The 15,366-nt window shown below is 37.9% G+C and overlaps 2 protein-coding genes across 2 annotated transcripts in view; one reads left to right on the forward strand and one right to left on the reverse strand.

The window, feature by feature from the left end:
* PTGER2 (prostaglandin E receptor 2) overlaps positions 1-15,366 on the forward strand; it is a 449,149-nt gene that overhangs the window by 382,272 nt on the left and 51,511 nt on the right. The gene's annotated exons all lie outside the window — the stretch shown is intronic.
* Positions 1-15,366, reverse strand: part of DDHD1 (DDHD domain containing 1) — a 40,478-nt gene that overhangs the window by 7,083 nt on the left and 18,029 nt on the right. The window contains exons 3-8 of the mRNA XM_063290540.1: positions 11,582-11,710; positions 10,358-10,505; positions 8,179-8,285; positions 7,304-7,410; positions 2,013-2,275; positions 1,297-1,372 (exon numbers count right to left, since the gene is read on the reverse strand). Of these exons, the coding sequence (XP_063146610.1) occupies positions 1,297-1,372; positions 2,013-2,275; positions 7,304-7,410; positions 8,179-8,285; positions 10,358-10,505; positions 11,582-11,710 (830 nt within the window). The remainder of the gene's footprint in view (positions 1-1,296; positions 1,373-2,012; positions 2,276-7,303; positions 7,411-8,178; positions 8,286-10,357; positions 10,506-11,581; positions 11,711-15,366) is intronic.

A 15,366-nucleotide genomic window follows, 5' to 3' on the forward strand; every position in this document is an offset into this window, starting at 1 on the left:
GCAGTTTAGCCAGGGCTGCAACTGGGGACGGGGGGGGGGGGCAACCGGGTCATGTGCCCCAGGCGCCACGCTGGTGGGGCGCCAAAATGAGTGCTGGGGAGGGCACCAAAATGGGTGCGGAATCCATGTTTGCCCTAGGTGACACAGACCCTAGTTGCGGCGCTGAGCTTAGCTCGCAAAAGGAATGGGGACGTGGCAAACATCTCAGAAGGGACCCTCCCTAGTCTCTCGGGTTTGTAAAAGCAACAGAGGAGATTTGTACTTTCAGACTTGCAAGATTCTGTTAATGTAGCCTTGCAATAAAGTAGAATTAGTTCATCTGGGCATGCTGCATGTCTGGACTACTTTGCAAGGCTGACAGAAGACAAACAACAAATGCATCTTAAAATTTTTTATTATCCAAGATCCTAGGGATAATGAATGAACCAAAAAAGTATTATATGCCAGGATATAGTGATTTAAGTTCTTTAAAAAAGGGATTTTATTTCCTACAACTTAAAACCCCAGAGTTTAAATTTTATATCAAATGTCCTGCCTTCCCTAGGGAATTTCTTCTCTTTTCTAAGAAGGAATCCTCCAGAAGTGTGATACCAAATATAATTGTTGTACCTTAACTTCTGATAAAATCAAGCTACAGCTATTGAACTCTATTCAATATCAGAGATGTGACTTGTTCAAAACAATCTGATCACAACTTGCAGATATACTGATTAATTGATGGTAATAGATGCCAGCTTCCTATTAAGCTCATATTCCTTTTTATAAACTGGATTTTTAAAAAAATGATTAAAAAAACCCATATGAACTGCCAGCTGGACTGAGGTCAAGGGAGAATTGAAAAAAAAAAAGATAAATTCACACAATTCTCAGTGGTTTATCTTTTAACGTTGCAGAAAGAGAAAAGGCTGGAGGCAAAAGCACTACCCAAATTTGTACAGCTTCTCTCCTACTGGGTGAACACGCATTGAAAACAATACATGAAGTGCAGCCAACACCAGCTAAACGAAGCTTGATAGCTTGACTCAGGTCAACGGGTGCCACACCCTTCACTTCTTGATTGCTTCCTTCGATCCCCTGTTATATAATAAGGACAATGGTACTTTTTTTGTTTGAAAATAATCTATTTCCTAGTAATATTTGAATTAAAATGTTTTATTTATGGAAAAAAGACTTGTAGATTTATCTAAGTTGAAAGTGGAATTTGCCGAAGAAGAAGAAGAAGAAGAAGAAGAAAAGTTGAACAGCTTGCTAAAAGTGACCTATCAGAAAGAAAAGACATTTCTTATCCATTCATACCTTGAATTTTAAGGCAGGTGTTTTGGCTATAGTTGATGTCTTTAGTCCATGCAATCTATCTTCTATCTCCCTCAACCTAGGAAAAAATTAACACTTGCATGAATGCTTTTAATTAGAACACCCAATCTGTTCTATTTAAAAGCTCTGTTATATTCCATGTGTATATGGAGTATATGGTGCTCGTTATCAAAACAAGTATTCTCAAGACAAACTTTGTATATTAAGACTAAAATACTTAGGAGAATGCATATTGTATAATGACATATATACAATATGAGTATCTGTTGGAGTTTTTTCCTCCAGAGCTCAGAAATTTGTATGTTTCATCCTGGAGGGCAAAGTGGAAGAGGAGATATTTTATTTGGGAAAACAATGGAGAGAAAAATCATCCTTCTCCCCATGGTCCATCTGGTCCATCCCCTAGTGAAGGACTGAATGATCATTAAAAAATGTCCCTAACCTTTGTAAAAGGCCTTGATGTATACTGAAGCACCACTAACTGCTGCATGAATTGCTACATTACTCCTGTCAATGCAGCCTAAAAATAAACAGTTATGGATAGAAATGGCTTTCAATATTTATTTTACCAAGACAGAGCTGAACTAAGAGCTGCATATGTACCAAAACTATCTTGTTTTCTCACAATGGCTCTGGATCTACTCAGACATTTTTTTCACACCAGTTATCTTTTCAGTAGTTCAAGGAAATTTTCTTACTGTTTCTTGGTTAAGTAAAACTCTTCTAGCAAATGCTGCTCTTCATAGCTCATCCAGGTGTTTTCAAGGTCATCATATTCCTTCTCAAGTAAGTGTTCATAGAGCCTGACTGGATTCCATCCTGTCATGATATCATATGTAATCACACATCCTAAGGAATGTGATACAATAGACACCTTTCCACCCTTTTCTGTGAACTCTGGATTCCGGGAACAGAAAAGTGTGTACAAACGATTCATCTCCTGCTGAAGGCCTTTTACCAGCTGTTTTAAAAGTGTCAGGGAAGGGAACATAGAGAGAGAAAACACATTTTAAAAGATATTCTGCACTTCGTTAGCTTCTGCATTCCTGCTTATACTTAAGTGCAAATTTTATGGCCGAATCAGGATGGACAGAAAAACTTACGAAGAGCAACCAGTTCTGGCCTCCACATTCAGTGGAGTGACTCAGCTTTCAAATTTTGCCATTTAGTAAACAAAGAGCAAAGTCTTTTAAATAAGTTGAAACAGAAAAATTCCTACTTAAATTATCATGCTTGCAGCGTAACCCCTTAAAATGCCAAATATTTAACAATATATATATTAATCACAAGCAGCCTGTCTCCAGGTGGAAGATCCAGAGGCTATTTAGATGATCAACAAATCAGAACAGATTGAGAGAAAGTAATTTGCAGCAAGAGGATTCAACTAAACTGTGCTGAACATCTGCTTGGAGGCAGCAAGTATCATCAGGCTCTTCTACTTTGATGCAGTCAGATCCAGCAGCACAAATATAGGAAGGAGTATCCCGTGCAGCAAACCCCCTTTGGTATAGCAGCTAATGTGTTGGGCTAGAAATTGGGATACCATTTTAGTCCTCTCTTAGGAAGGTGACTCTGGGCCAGTCACTCTCTCTTCGCCCAACACCTCACAGGATCGTTGTGGGGAAGATAGGAGGTAGGAACATTGAATTGACAAAAATGAAGACAGGGTAAAAAATTAATAAATAAGTAAATAAGCCCCATCTCAGAAGGTCAGAACAACCAGCTACTTGTCAGGCACATTTATGATCTGTTTCTGGTGAGCAGCATAGTCCATTTCAAAAGACAATGATTAATGAATGTGTGAGTTCCAATTTTGGGAGTGGGGAACCTGAAATATGATTTACGATATGAGAGGAAATAAATGGCCTGGCTATGAAAAAAGAAAAAAAATGCAAAATGAGAAAAAGAAAGTAATGACTTCTTGTGATATACTTAATTTGATAGAAGTAGATATTGAAATATTGTAGCTGTTATTTTACTTGTAGATTTTTTTCTGATGAAGTTACACAAAAAAGTTCTGTCTAGATAATTAGCAAAATACACTAACACATCCAAACCACCTTCAAGATTTATTTAACATTTCTTTATTCAAGAATATTAGATTTCAACTTCTGTTGTAAAATCTGTTACTATATTTTGATGCAAATGAACTCATACCAGACATTTACATACTGAGGAATGTGAGCCATTCTGTCACTTTATGACACTTAGCTTGCATTTAAGTCTTTACGTTTTATGACTTTATATTAAGAGTAAAGTTTGAGTGTTTCCATTCTTCCTTTCTGTAGATTTGGTTCTTATCCAGTGACTTTTGGGCATGGTGTATTAGAAGAATCTGATGGTTTAGAGATCTGCTTTACAGCCTGTCATTGCTGTGAAAATCTCTTATTAAAAATGTTAGATTGACCCTTTCCAATGAAGTGAAATTCAGTTTTTGGGCAGACCCTGTTTACTTTTTGCATTCAGACTCTATCATGCCATTTAAAGAGCAGATCTTTGGCCCCCAAAAGCTGTGCGCACCTTTTGGCTGTATAAATATTTAGTCTGTTTCTCATGTTGTATATGTCAGTGGAAGAATACCCTGAGTGCTAGAGTTCCTCTTTTGTGCATTCATGAAAAATAGTTTCCTCTCTATATTTTTTTTTAATTTTAAAATGTCTGCTGACACTGTAATATCTGACTGAATTTCCTTTATGTAGCTTACAAAGCACATTTCTCTCTGACTCCTACAATAAAATTCCTCATCCCAGTTGCTGGATACTCTTCTTAAACCCTTGAACGTTTTTAATTCTTTAAGGAAACTCTCTGGCTGGGGTAATCACTACCCTCTCATCCAGTCTGACTTCATGGAGGGAATAGAGTATCCTGATGCAAAAATATAGAGGGGGAATGTATCCCCTCACCAGAATGTTTGTAGCAACTGAAAGGGGAAAATTATGTAGCAACTGCCTCAAAGAAACATCTCCTACTTCTGCACTGCAGCTCTTTGCTGCAGCTAAAAACTGATTCTTTGTAGGGTAAACCCTGTGATCTCATAATTTGCAAATTATGTGCCTCGGTTCACTTCTGTAAATCCATGCCTACTAGATCAAATAGCAATTCAACATATTCAAGTAGCAGAAGAACTGCTGTGCTTATACTGAAAGTGTTAGAAAATTATCAGTGAGAATTCCATTAGAAAAAATACAGAATTATTTTTCAATGCCCAGTAAGCTGTGCATTGTAGAAGATAGTTAAAGTTGGGATTACTTCTATGTTCAGTCATAGAGCATACAAAAAGTCCTGCTGAATCTGGCTACAAAATGCATCATATTCAGCTTTTTGTTCACTCAGTAGCCAGGCAAGTGCCTCTCGGTAACCCTAAAGTACAGTGTGAAGGCAAGAAGCCTTTCCTTCTCTTGTATCTTGGTGAAACAATATTTCATGCAACCTCTAATATTGGAATAATGTATATTATCTGGTATCCGGGAACTTATCCTCTTTGACTCTAGATGGGGTTGCAATGCCCCAGACAGATCCGGTGCGGAACCTGGGGGTTCTCCTAGACTCACGGCTCCTGCTCAAAGAGCAGGTGGCAGCCGTGGCCAGGGGAGCCTTTGTGCAGCTTCATGTTGTGCGCCAGCTATGCCCTTTCCTGGATCGAGAGTCCCTCCAGTCAGTCACTCATGCCCTAGTCATCTCCTGTATAGACTACTATAATGTGCTCTACATGGGGCTACCCTTGAAGAGTATCTGGAAGCTACAGCTGGTTCAGAATGTAGCCACATGAGCAGTCTTAGGAGTTCCAAGGAGGGCACATATAACACCATTGCTGCACGAGCTACATTGGGTGCCAGTTTGTTTCCGGGTCCAATTCAAGGTGTTGGCTATCACCTTTAAAGCCCTACATGGCATGGGGCCAGGTTACCTGAGGGACCGCCTCACCCCCGTGACATCAGCCCATCCCACCTGGTCAGGCAGAAAGGTCATGCTACAGACCCTGTCCATGACGAATTGCCGATTGGCAGGGTCCAGGAGGAGGGCCTTCTCTGCCGTGGCACCCGCCCTTTGGAATAAGTTACCACCAGAGGTAAGACAGGCCCGCACTCTCCTGGCCTTCAGGAAGGGGTTAAAACCTGGTTATGCCACCTGGCTTGGGGTGGGAGGGGCAATAGCCATGCACGGGGATGGTCGGCACTGTGATGGTGCCAACAGTAAGATCTTGATTTGCCATCTTGTATTTATATTTTATATTTGTGTTTTTATATTTATATTATATTTATATATATTTATATTTATATGTACATTGTACTTTTAATGGTATATTTTTATTACTGTAAACCGCCCAGAGTTGTTGTATACAAGTTGGGCGGTCGAGAAGTTCAGTCAGTCAACAAATAAATATTAATCATGACTAGTAGCTACTGATAAGAGTTATTTTCTACGAATATAACTAAATCCCTTCCAAGTCAAACTTGTTGTCATTACTGCATCTGTAATAGTTAATTCCATAATTTAATGGCATGCTGGGTGTCCAGAACTACATCTAACTGCAACAATACAACAGCCTAAGGCAAACAGTTTTTGGCCTCATCTAATTCACAGGGTTGATATAAATGAAACATGTTGATTTAGAGAAGGACAGGTGATATATTTGATAATTGTACAGCCATCACATTATAAATATGGACTTTAAAAGTTTACCTTTAATAAGCAGTTGATGTATTACAATGATTAATGGCGCATTCCCCCAATATTGATAGAAGAAAGTGATATTTGGGAGGTTTATTTAATGAATCCACCCCATAAGGCACATATGCTCTGAATCAAGCCTGTACTGGCTACTCAACTGCTGTCGTTGCACACAGCCTTAGATTCTTTCTATCCATCCATCCATCCATCCATCCATCCGATTTCTATAGCCGCCCATCTCATCGAGTGACTCTGGGCAGCTTACAACAATAAAACCATAAAACAATTAAAACAATTACAATTAAAACAGTTAAAATATAAAATAAATGCAGAATAAATATACATGGCTGCCAAGCAAGCAATGCATGAATGTTAATACAACTATGGAAGGGACACTCAAACAGGATGACAAAGTTAGCTATTATTACAACCCACTTTCCCAGCATAACTTACTATACTTCTCTCTTGCCTTTTGGTTGGTAAATGAGGGACTATGAGCTGATATTTGTTAGGTCGGGGTTAGCAAATCACGAGCGCCAAAATATCTCCAACATCCCCACTGACGCCGTAATTTTATTTCTTGGCACACAGTGCCTGAAAAAGTTACTGACCCTATAAATAAGTGATGAGTGCGGAGATGCCCTGTGCAATTGCTTCTTTTCTAGACAGCCTCTCTTCTGTTTCTTGTTTGGCACTAAGGTACTGAATGTCCAAAACAAGAATAATCCCCTTTTAGGGTCCTTCTGTTAACCTGAAGCCTGGTTATCATGAGGTTAAAAAGCAAACCAGAGAAACTATAAGGTCAGTTCTATACCTTCACCTTTCCTTCCTGATTAGAGAATTCCCTGAGAATTGTTCAACCCAAGACATCATTTGCATATTTATCCCCTGCAGGATTGCAATATCATGTGTACAGTTGTCTTTAATATCACATTGCAAATGATATAATCATGCCAATCTGTTTCAAAGATAATCTGTCCTACCTGACATTTTATTTGAATTTCTCTCAATATTGTTCTTACCACCTAATACTCAGTTGCCATTTAGTTCATCCATGCTCAAAACAAAATTTTAAAAATATGAGATATAGAACATCTGCCCTTTTACTACTAAGGAGTGTGATAAGCAGGTTGCACCTGGCTATTAAACAGAAACAGAAGACAAGCAGATCTTTATTTTGTTCCTGTACAATGGAACTTCAGTGGCCAGACCTCTCTTCAAGATGACAGAAAAAAGAAGCATGGTTAACTGACAAAATCCAGTTTTTGCTGACCCATTATTTGTCCACACTTTAAATAAAACACTGAAGAACACATACCTCATCTCTATAGAGGGGACTTGTGTAATACATTATGTCCATTGCACTGCTGTTAAGCATATCCCTTAGTCCACGAACTTTATCTGGAGTAATAGAGTCAACAGTGTCTAAAAGGAAAAAAAGGAGAGCCAGCTATTTGATCGGTGTGATAAAACCTGATATGGTTCAAAATCAACATTTCAGAACATCTAAACCCATAACTAAGGAAATTGCTCGAGTGTTGTAATAATTTGCTTGTCCATCACTACCAATGTTTTCCTTCAATATCAGCTTAGGGAGCTGAAGGATGTTTGGAATTAAGTTTAGAGCCAACAAACCTAAGAACAACCCTAAATGAAAGTGAGCAGATAGTATCACAGAAACATTTACAATACAGGTAGTCCTTGACTTACAACCGTTCATTTAACGACAGTCCAAAGTTACGACGGCCTTGGAATGGGTGCTTTATGGCCTGTAAAGCACTTCTGAGCATTGCAAAACATCACACCCCCTGCGATCACATGATCGCATTTATGACCAGTTGCAGAGTCCTGCGGTAATGTGATTGCATTTTGTGACGTTTTATGCCATTTTCCGGCAAAAAAGTGTCCATTGGGGAAGCTGGATTCACTTAACAACCTGCAATTCTTTTAATGACCACCATAAAATGGTCGTAAAATTGGGTCCAATCCCGTGGTGACTCGACTTATGACTGCAGCATCTTACAATGGAAATTCTAATCCTGATTGTGGTTGTAAGTCGAGGACTATCTGCATGCACATATCTCTTGCTAGATAACTGAACAACTGAAATTCAGTGCTAGAGGAAATATAAAGAATGCTACTCTCCAAGTATCACCAACATCATCAGGTAAAAAAAAAGAAAGAAAGAAATACCTCCATCAAGTGTAAGTTTAGATCTCCATTCTACTGGCAAGAACTCAACATGTGTTGCAAGGTTGCTAAAATATTTGTCTTCAATTTTTCTTGCAGTGTCCCGCATCCTAGAAAATTTAATAAAGAGCAAATGTTAGACTGAAAAATAACCAACCCTATTCAAGAGTACTTCTCATTAATAACAATAAGTGCAAAGTAGAGATTTATAGGAAATTATCTTACCCAATGCTATCCAATAAAGGATATCCTTGGGACCTCGTTATCTTAAGAACCACCTTACTCCCATTGTTTTTGCTTGACCAGTAAATTGACATGCTCCAGGTCCCAGATGTAAAGTACTGTCATCTTGTGGGACTTAGGAGATGCTTTATAGCTGCACCTATCCTGTGGAATAGCATTCTTCCTGAGATCTGTATGGCCCCAACTCTGCTGTGCTTTCACAAAGCTTGGCTTTTTCAGCAGGCCCTGGGATAAGGTGAGGTAATTTGTTGCATGATAGTGATTATGGTCTTCAATTATGATTTAGTTTCATTCCTTGGTGCCTTATATTTATTATTGTTTGGTTTTTCTTATTTTTATCCTGCTATTTTTAATCCTAATATATAGGGCACTTTGCTTTATATTAAAGTGGCATATAGATTGATAAATAAGTACCGTAATAAATAACTACATAAATATCCAGAAAGTTTTATGCGTTTCTAATATGGGTCCCTTTCACATCATCCTCTACTTACAGAGTCATAATTTTTTTCTTGATAATTAAAAATTATTTTCCAAAGCTTGTATTTCAGTTAAAATAATGTTGCCTACAGTTTTATAATTCACTGTTATGACAATTAATTACCACTCTTATAATAATGCAAATGAAAATCATAACTCCTAAAAACAGCATTTTCTCTCTTTGTCATTACATTAAATTCTGAAAATCTGTACCTCATATTGGATGACGTCTCTAAAAGATGGGACCATCCTTGCATAACATCCTTGCAGAGGATGAAAGTAAGAAGCAGAACCAGTAACACTGAGAAGTTAGATGTCAGTATATCAATTAATTCTTCTCTCCCACGAACACCTGAGTTACTGATATGGCTTAATTTGGACATGACATGTTTCCAGAAGTTAATGAAGTATCTTCTGGCAGTAGCACCCAGCAGTGCTTTTTATGTCCATAAGAGAAAACCTGGGGAGGGGGCAGAGTGCTGGACTGAAGACAACCCAGAATCTTTGGAAAAGTACTGTCCTTGCATCCTCTTTTACCCAGTTTCTTTCCCAACTGGAAAAACTGGTTGGAAGAAATGAAGGATACTTCAGGAAAGAAAGGGCTTTAAGATTATTTCTCTGTCTTAGTACATGTTAGGTTATTGGAGTTCCAATTCCTGGCAGACACAAAGAGAAAGCTTGCCCATCTTCCCTTAGCAGCTCTGTTTCTGTGTCTGGCAGGTAGATGGACATTTAGTATAGTGCACAACCTATAGCCCCAGGTCCATATGTGACCACCAATCTGGGTAAGCCCACCAACTATTGGCTCTGTTACTGCCCTATTTGCTTTAACTCATTTTTGGTTCTGGTTCTGCTATCTCATAGGGCCTCCAATAGATTATTCCTGAGGGAATGAGGCCTTCAGAAAAAAAAATTGGTTTCTTTTTTCCAGCCTTAGGAAATGAAGAATCAGAGAAATTTAGTATGCCTCCATTGATCTAGGGCTGGCTGTTGGTCCTTGAAACTTTTGAGACTGGGCATGTTTTAATGGCCAAAATTTTGCTTAGCCATAGACACCATTCAAAACCGATTGAATCCTGAATGAAATCTTATGCTAACTCTTATCAAAGTCTGACTTATCTCACTTTTAAGAAGCAAAGATTTCTGTAGTATTCAAAGGTCTAGATCAGAGCCAGACACTGGTCAACTTTTCTGAATACCATTTATAACCTGTATCATGTTCATCTGGTAGCTGACAAATAATGAAAAATTCAGTAAAAGAATTTAACATGAACTGTAAAACATTTCAATTTAAAATCAGTACAAAAACAGAGTTTTTGTGGCCTAATTAAATAGCACATAGAATTCCTTACCCGGATCTTAAATACATATGAGAATTAACATTTATATTTTTTGTAGCATTCTTTCTATCCTAAGTAAGTTAAAATTACAAGTTGCAAAAAAGAAACGAAGGACTTACATGGCAGTATTCTTTATTATCCTTCCTTGATCCATTTTCTGTCCAATGCCATGCACAACAAATACAATATGAGTTGTTGGAGAAGGTTTGTCTTCTACTGTAGCTTCTTCAACATAGCCTCTATGAAGTCTGGTCCCACTACTTGAAGCTGCAGAATGCAATTGGCATCACTTAATGCTGTCTGGAAAAGCCAACTATTTTGCACAAAACCTGTCATGAGTAAGGATGGCGAGCAGGGGGCTCTCACCCAGACTGTCAAGCGCATGCGTAGCACTGAGGAACTGTTCAGCCATTCAAAGAGACACAGATCGGGACCGCCTTAACCTTTGGGGTTTATATGGCTGGGTTTTCCCACGCTTTCTCAGTTTGTTAGGATTCTTGTTAAGTACTACTAATAAATATTAGAGACCAAGTCCTCGCCTCAGTGTGTTTCCTGGTAATCAGGACAAAACCATCTTCCAAGCGACCAAGCAGAGATGTTTCTTTAAGCTTTTTTTCCTCATTCACTTTAAATGTGAAATACATTGCAATGCATACTGACACACATACATACACAGGATGCATATGTATATCACAGGAAGAAGGGCTGATAATTTGAGTGGAGTAGATTTAATAGCAAGGTTGATTTTAACCCTGCAATGACACTAAACATCAAGAGCAGACATTCGTATATAATGAAATACTAATGAGGTTTAGTGTCCTATTAAGACTGGGAAATCCAGGTTCAAGCCAAGCCCTAAAGCTCACTAGGTGAGTTTATGCCAGTTAGTTTATCTCAGCTTACCCTACTTAAGAGTTTTTGTGAAGATAAAATAAAGGGGAAACCCATGTAAGCCTTTGGATTACAAAAAAAAAAAAAAAAGATGAACTATAGCTGCTATGAATAAATAATATTACAAATCAAAATATCGGTTTCTTTGTCTTAGATTTCAGGTGGCCAAAATATCTTGGGAAGGCCAGTTATGTTACAGTTGAAAAACATCGCTTTATCACAAACATTTAGTAGGTTTAGCAGAAACAAAAAGACTATTGTACCATTTTAAGTCAGAGAGCTAATTTTATAGTTGCCTTTCTGAGTAGCATGCATTCACTATTAAGTACAATTCAGAAAAAATAACCAGTTCAGTTTTCACATTCTTCACAGAAACATACAAACTACTTGAGGAATTTATATATTTAGCAAGGATATTTTGACAATACACACAAAACTCTAATTAGTTTTACCTTTAGAAAAACCTAGCTTCTGAGAGACTGTTCTTGCAATTTTTGAAGTTGTTGCATCACTGTACAGATATACCTCATCGACACTGTGCCAGTCCACATGGTTGCGACTCAGCTTCAAACTATGAACAGCTGTAGCAAAAAAAGGATGGCCTTTAATTAAAAAAGCAGGAGCTGTACCTCTTCCAGAACTAGGCAGAGCAAAAACAGGGCGAAGGAAACACAAAAACAAGGACTGTTGTTGTTGTTAGTTGCCGTTGAGTCATTTACAACTCATGGCAACCCTGAAGACAGAACAAAATGCTGTTCGGTCTTGCACCATATGTTATTTATAAAAATAAAAAGGTGGGGAAATAAATAAATAAACAAACAAACAAATAAATCAATAAGCAAGCAAGCAAGCAAGCCTGACTGTTCCAATGTTCGCATCCATTGTTGCGGTAACTGTATAGGCCTGTATATATTCTACATATTGGCATGCTACCCAAATATCATATTGTGAATAATGAAAACAGTTTGAAAATATTTTAAGGGACACACATTTGTAGCCAGTAAAGTTCTAAAAAGACAACTAGGTCCAGTAAGGTTGATCCATCTTTGCTAAAAGCTCAGAAACCTGTGTGTAAAACCTCTGGTAATCATGGATTTTAGTCTCTCTCCCTACAGGCTCTATATTCTATTTTCATCACTTAATACCATGTGTAAGTATCACACTTTAACTATGCTTACTTTGATTTTAATAATTTGTTATGAGTTAACACTGTGCACTTCCAGCTATGCAATTTTCACCTGAACAGGTAAATGGGGAGTGCGTAGTGTATATACTTCCTGGATTTAACTGGAGATGAGATTATTCAGTTTACATAAAAATATTTACCACTTAGTTCTGTGTAGCACGCATTCACTATTTAGAATAGGGGAATGTTTGGTCAGATACTTCTCCCTCTGCTGCTCCCTAAAGAAATGTTAGCTGCCTGCACTTCTCAAAGTCTAGTACAATAGTACAATATTTATGTACTACTAAAAGATTCCCATGACAGAACAGACATGAACAAGATGACACTTCTGTTGAAGAGACAAGAGATACACGTGAATGGTTTTTGGAGCAAAAGAAGACGCTGCTTGAAAAGGTACACATTTTTTTTAGCAATCTCACATACATGCTACTAGATGGCAAACAGCAAGATAATACTTTATGATGTGGCAAACTAGATGTTACATAATCAGGCTGAACCTGACCTGTTTTGTCTTTATTCTTTCTAAGGAGGAGGAGATTTGGAAGGAGAACATATGAAGTGGCCTAACAGTGTGCAACTTTCCCTGTTAATAGATTTATACTTCCATATCCAACCTCTGTTGGAGCCTTTTTTAAAAAATGCACTTCTTCCAAAAGTACATTTAGCCTACATAGTAAAAATCTTTGACCTTTACCTCTTAAAGATTAAATGTCATCAGTTAAACATTCTAATTTCATTACGATCAACCAAGGGCTTCCTCAGAGATATAGAATTACCCTACAGATCATTAACTTACCAACTTTTACCTTGAGTTGTACAAAATAAAGGCAGGCTACACACACACACACACACAGACACACATACTAATGTGGCTGATCAACAGTGAGATGATTAAGTCCACACCTAGAAGTAGATTTTCAGAAATTATTTCTGAGGCTAAATATGTGCATTCAGCACAGCTCTGATTTTTTTTTATGACTAAAATAGGTGCAAAGAATCAGAAAGCTGCCAAGCAATTGAGGCCTTTTGCAAGAATGTCCATCCATCATTAGAACAAGCCCAAACAAATGTTTCCAAATGTTGTTTTATTGGATCTGTGATAGGTATCAAGACAGAAAAAACTTATGGTTGTTTAAACAGTAATTATTTTCTTATCAGTCCATGGAGAAAATAGGATAAATCATTTTTCCTACTTATTCTATTATTTTCTTCATGCTTTGAGAATTTTCTTCATGCTTTGAGAATTAGAGCACTGTTTTATTAATGACAACTCTGATAAAAACGCAAGTGAGCGAAGAAGAGCAATGAACTTATTTCTATGATATCTAGGGGCAAAACGTCTGACCCAATACCCTTTTCTCTTCCTCCTCACTTTCTAAATCTCTCACGTTAATCCAGTTCAATATTTTATAAATTGTTAGGCTTGTTAGGTTTAATCAAAGCAATTTCATAAAAGCTATCCAATGAGCTTTACAGCTGAACAGCCATTTAAATATGATTCATATCAATCTTTGATTAAACAACTATTAAGCAGGCCATTATCTAGATAGGATTTATAAAAATTCTTGCCCTACTGTAAAAGTGGAGGGCATTCCATGGACACAGACCAATTTTTATGCTAAGTAAATAATGTTCGAAACGTTTTAGAATTTTAATGACTTGCTAGTATGCTTTGTTAGAACACTGCCAGGGTCTAATTTTCTCTGTAAGAAACAAAATACTGATGGCCTCACTAAGATCCACAATGCCTCTTCCCTTTTTTTCTGCTCTGGAATCAGGAAATAGCAAAACTGGGCAGAGGGGAAAGCATTTGGTTATCTAAACACACTACAGTGCTAGCTACAGTGTAAAGCTTCCTGCACAAGGAGAAGACAAGAATACAAATCTGTGCTTACTGTACCTTCAGACCACTTGCGCTTAACCCCTGACGCCTCTGCATTCTCCTTAGATCCTCTCCATTTGAACAGAGAATGGAGGGAGAAGGGAGGGAGGTAGTTGATAACTAAAAGCAAAAACACCGAGCTTCAAAGTGAACTTTTGAAAAGGTTCGTCATTGAATTTTATAGGGCACTATCCTAAAAACTATTGAACACAGGAAACAGAACAAAAATACTACAGATAAATGCTAGCAAAACAGAGAAACGCTGACTTTATGGGAAACCGCATAAATACATACATACATACATATCCTTGGAATGCTTATAGATACAAGTAAGATTCAGTTTAAAGAGCAGAAAAACAATAGGTATGCAGGATGAAAATAAATGGACTCATCCAGCACCTGTGAAATCACAGCTATGTCAGTCAGCAATTTTACTGGGACACCTATAAAGCACAACTCTTTAACATAGGCTTAGGATATTAGGTAGCCTAAAGAGATGGCTAAGAAGAAGGGAACAAAGCAAAAGGCCACTGGTGGCTTTCCAACTCTTGAAAGAAAGACAGGAAATTCCCAACATGCATTATCTAGAACAAGACTTCCATTCCTGAACAGCACTGGAGTTTCCCTGTGTTGGTAAATGCACATCCAATGTGAAGCTTTCAATACTCATTTTATAGCGTCCAAGCTATTCAACGAGAATATTGAAAAAAGTAAAACCCCTGAAGATTAGTGTGCTGTAGTTTGATGGACTTACCTTACCCCCACAGGAAGATGCCAGTGCTGTTCAGTGTAGGAAGGGACATCACAAGGTGAATGAATGCTGAGGTATCTCACAAGTGGCAAGTTAGGGATCAAGAGGAAGCTGCTGTGCCCCACCTAAGAAACAGGAGAACAATAAGCACCACCAAGGTCAGCTGGCATTCAAACAGGGAGTCAAGCTCACTTGAAAGACAAAATGTGACAAAACTGAGCATCAGTATGGATGTCTCTGTTTGAACCCAAAACAAAAACAAAATCTTAAAATAAATAAGTTACTGAGAACTAGATGTGGTGGTACATTTACTGGACTCAACTGAACACATAAAGCAAGACTTGGGATGATTTTGATGTATTCTAATTTTGTCCAAACCTCTGAGTGGTCAGAGAAGATGGTAACTGCAACTAATTAG

Source organism: Candoia aspera, chromosome 1 (genome assembly GCF_035149785.1).
Source record: "Candoia aspera isolate rCanAsp1 chromosome 1, rCanAsp1.hap2, whole genome shotgun sequence".
NCBI classification, from domain to species: Eukaryota; Metazoa; Chordata; class Lepidosauria; order Squamata; family Boidae; genus Candoia; species Candoia aspera.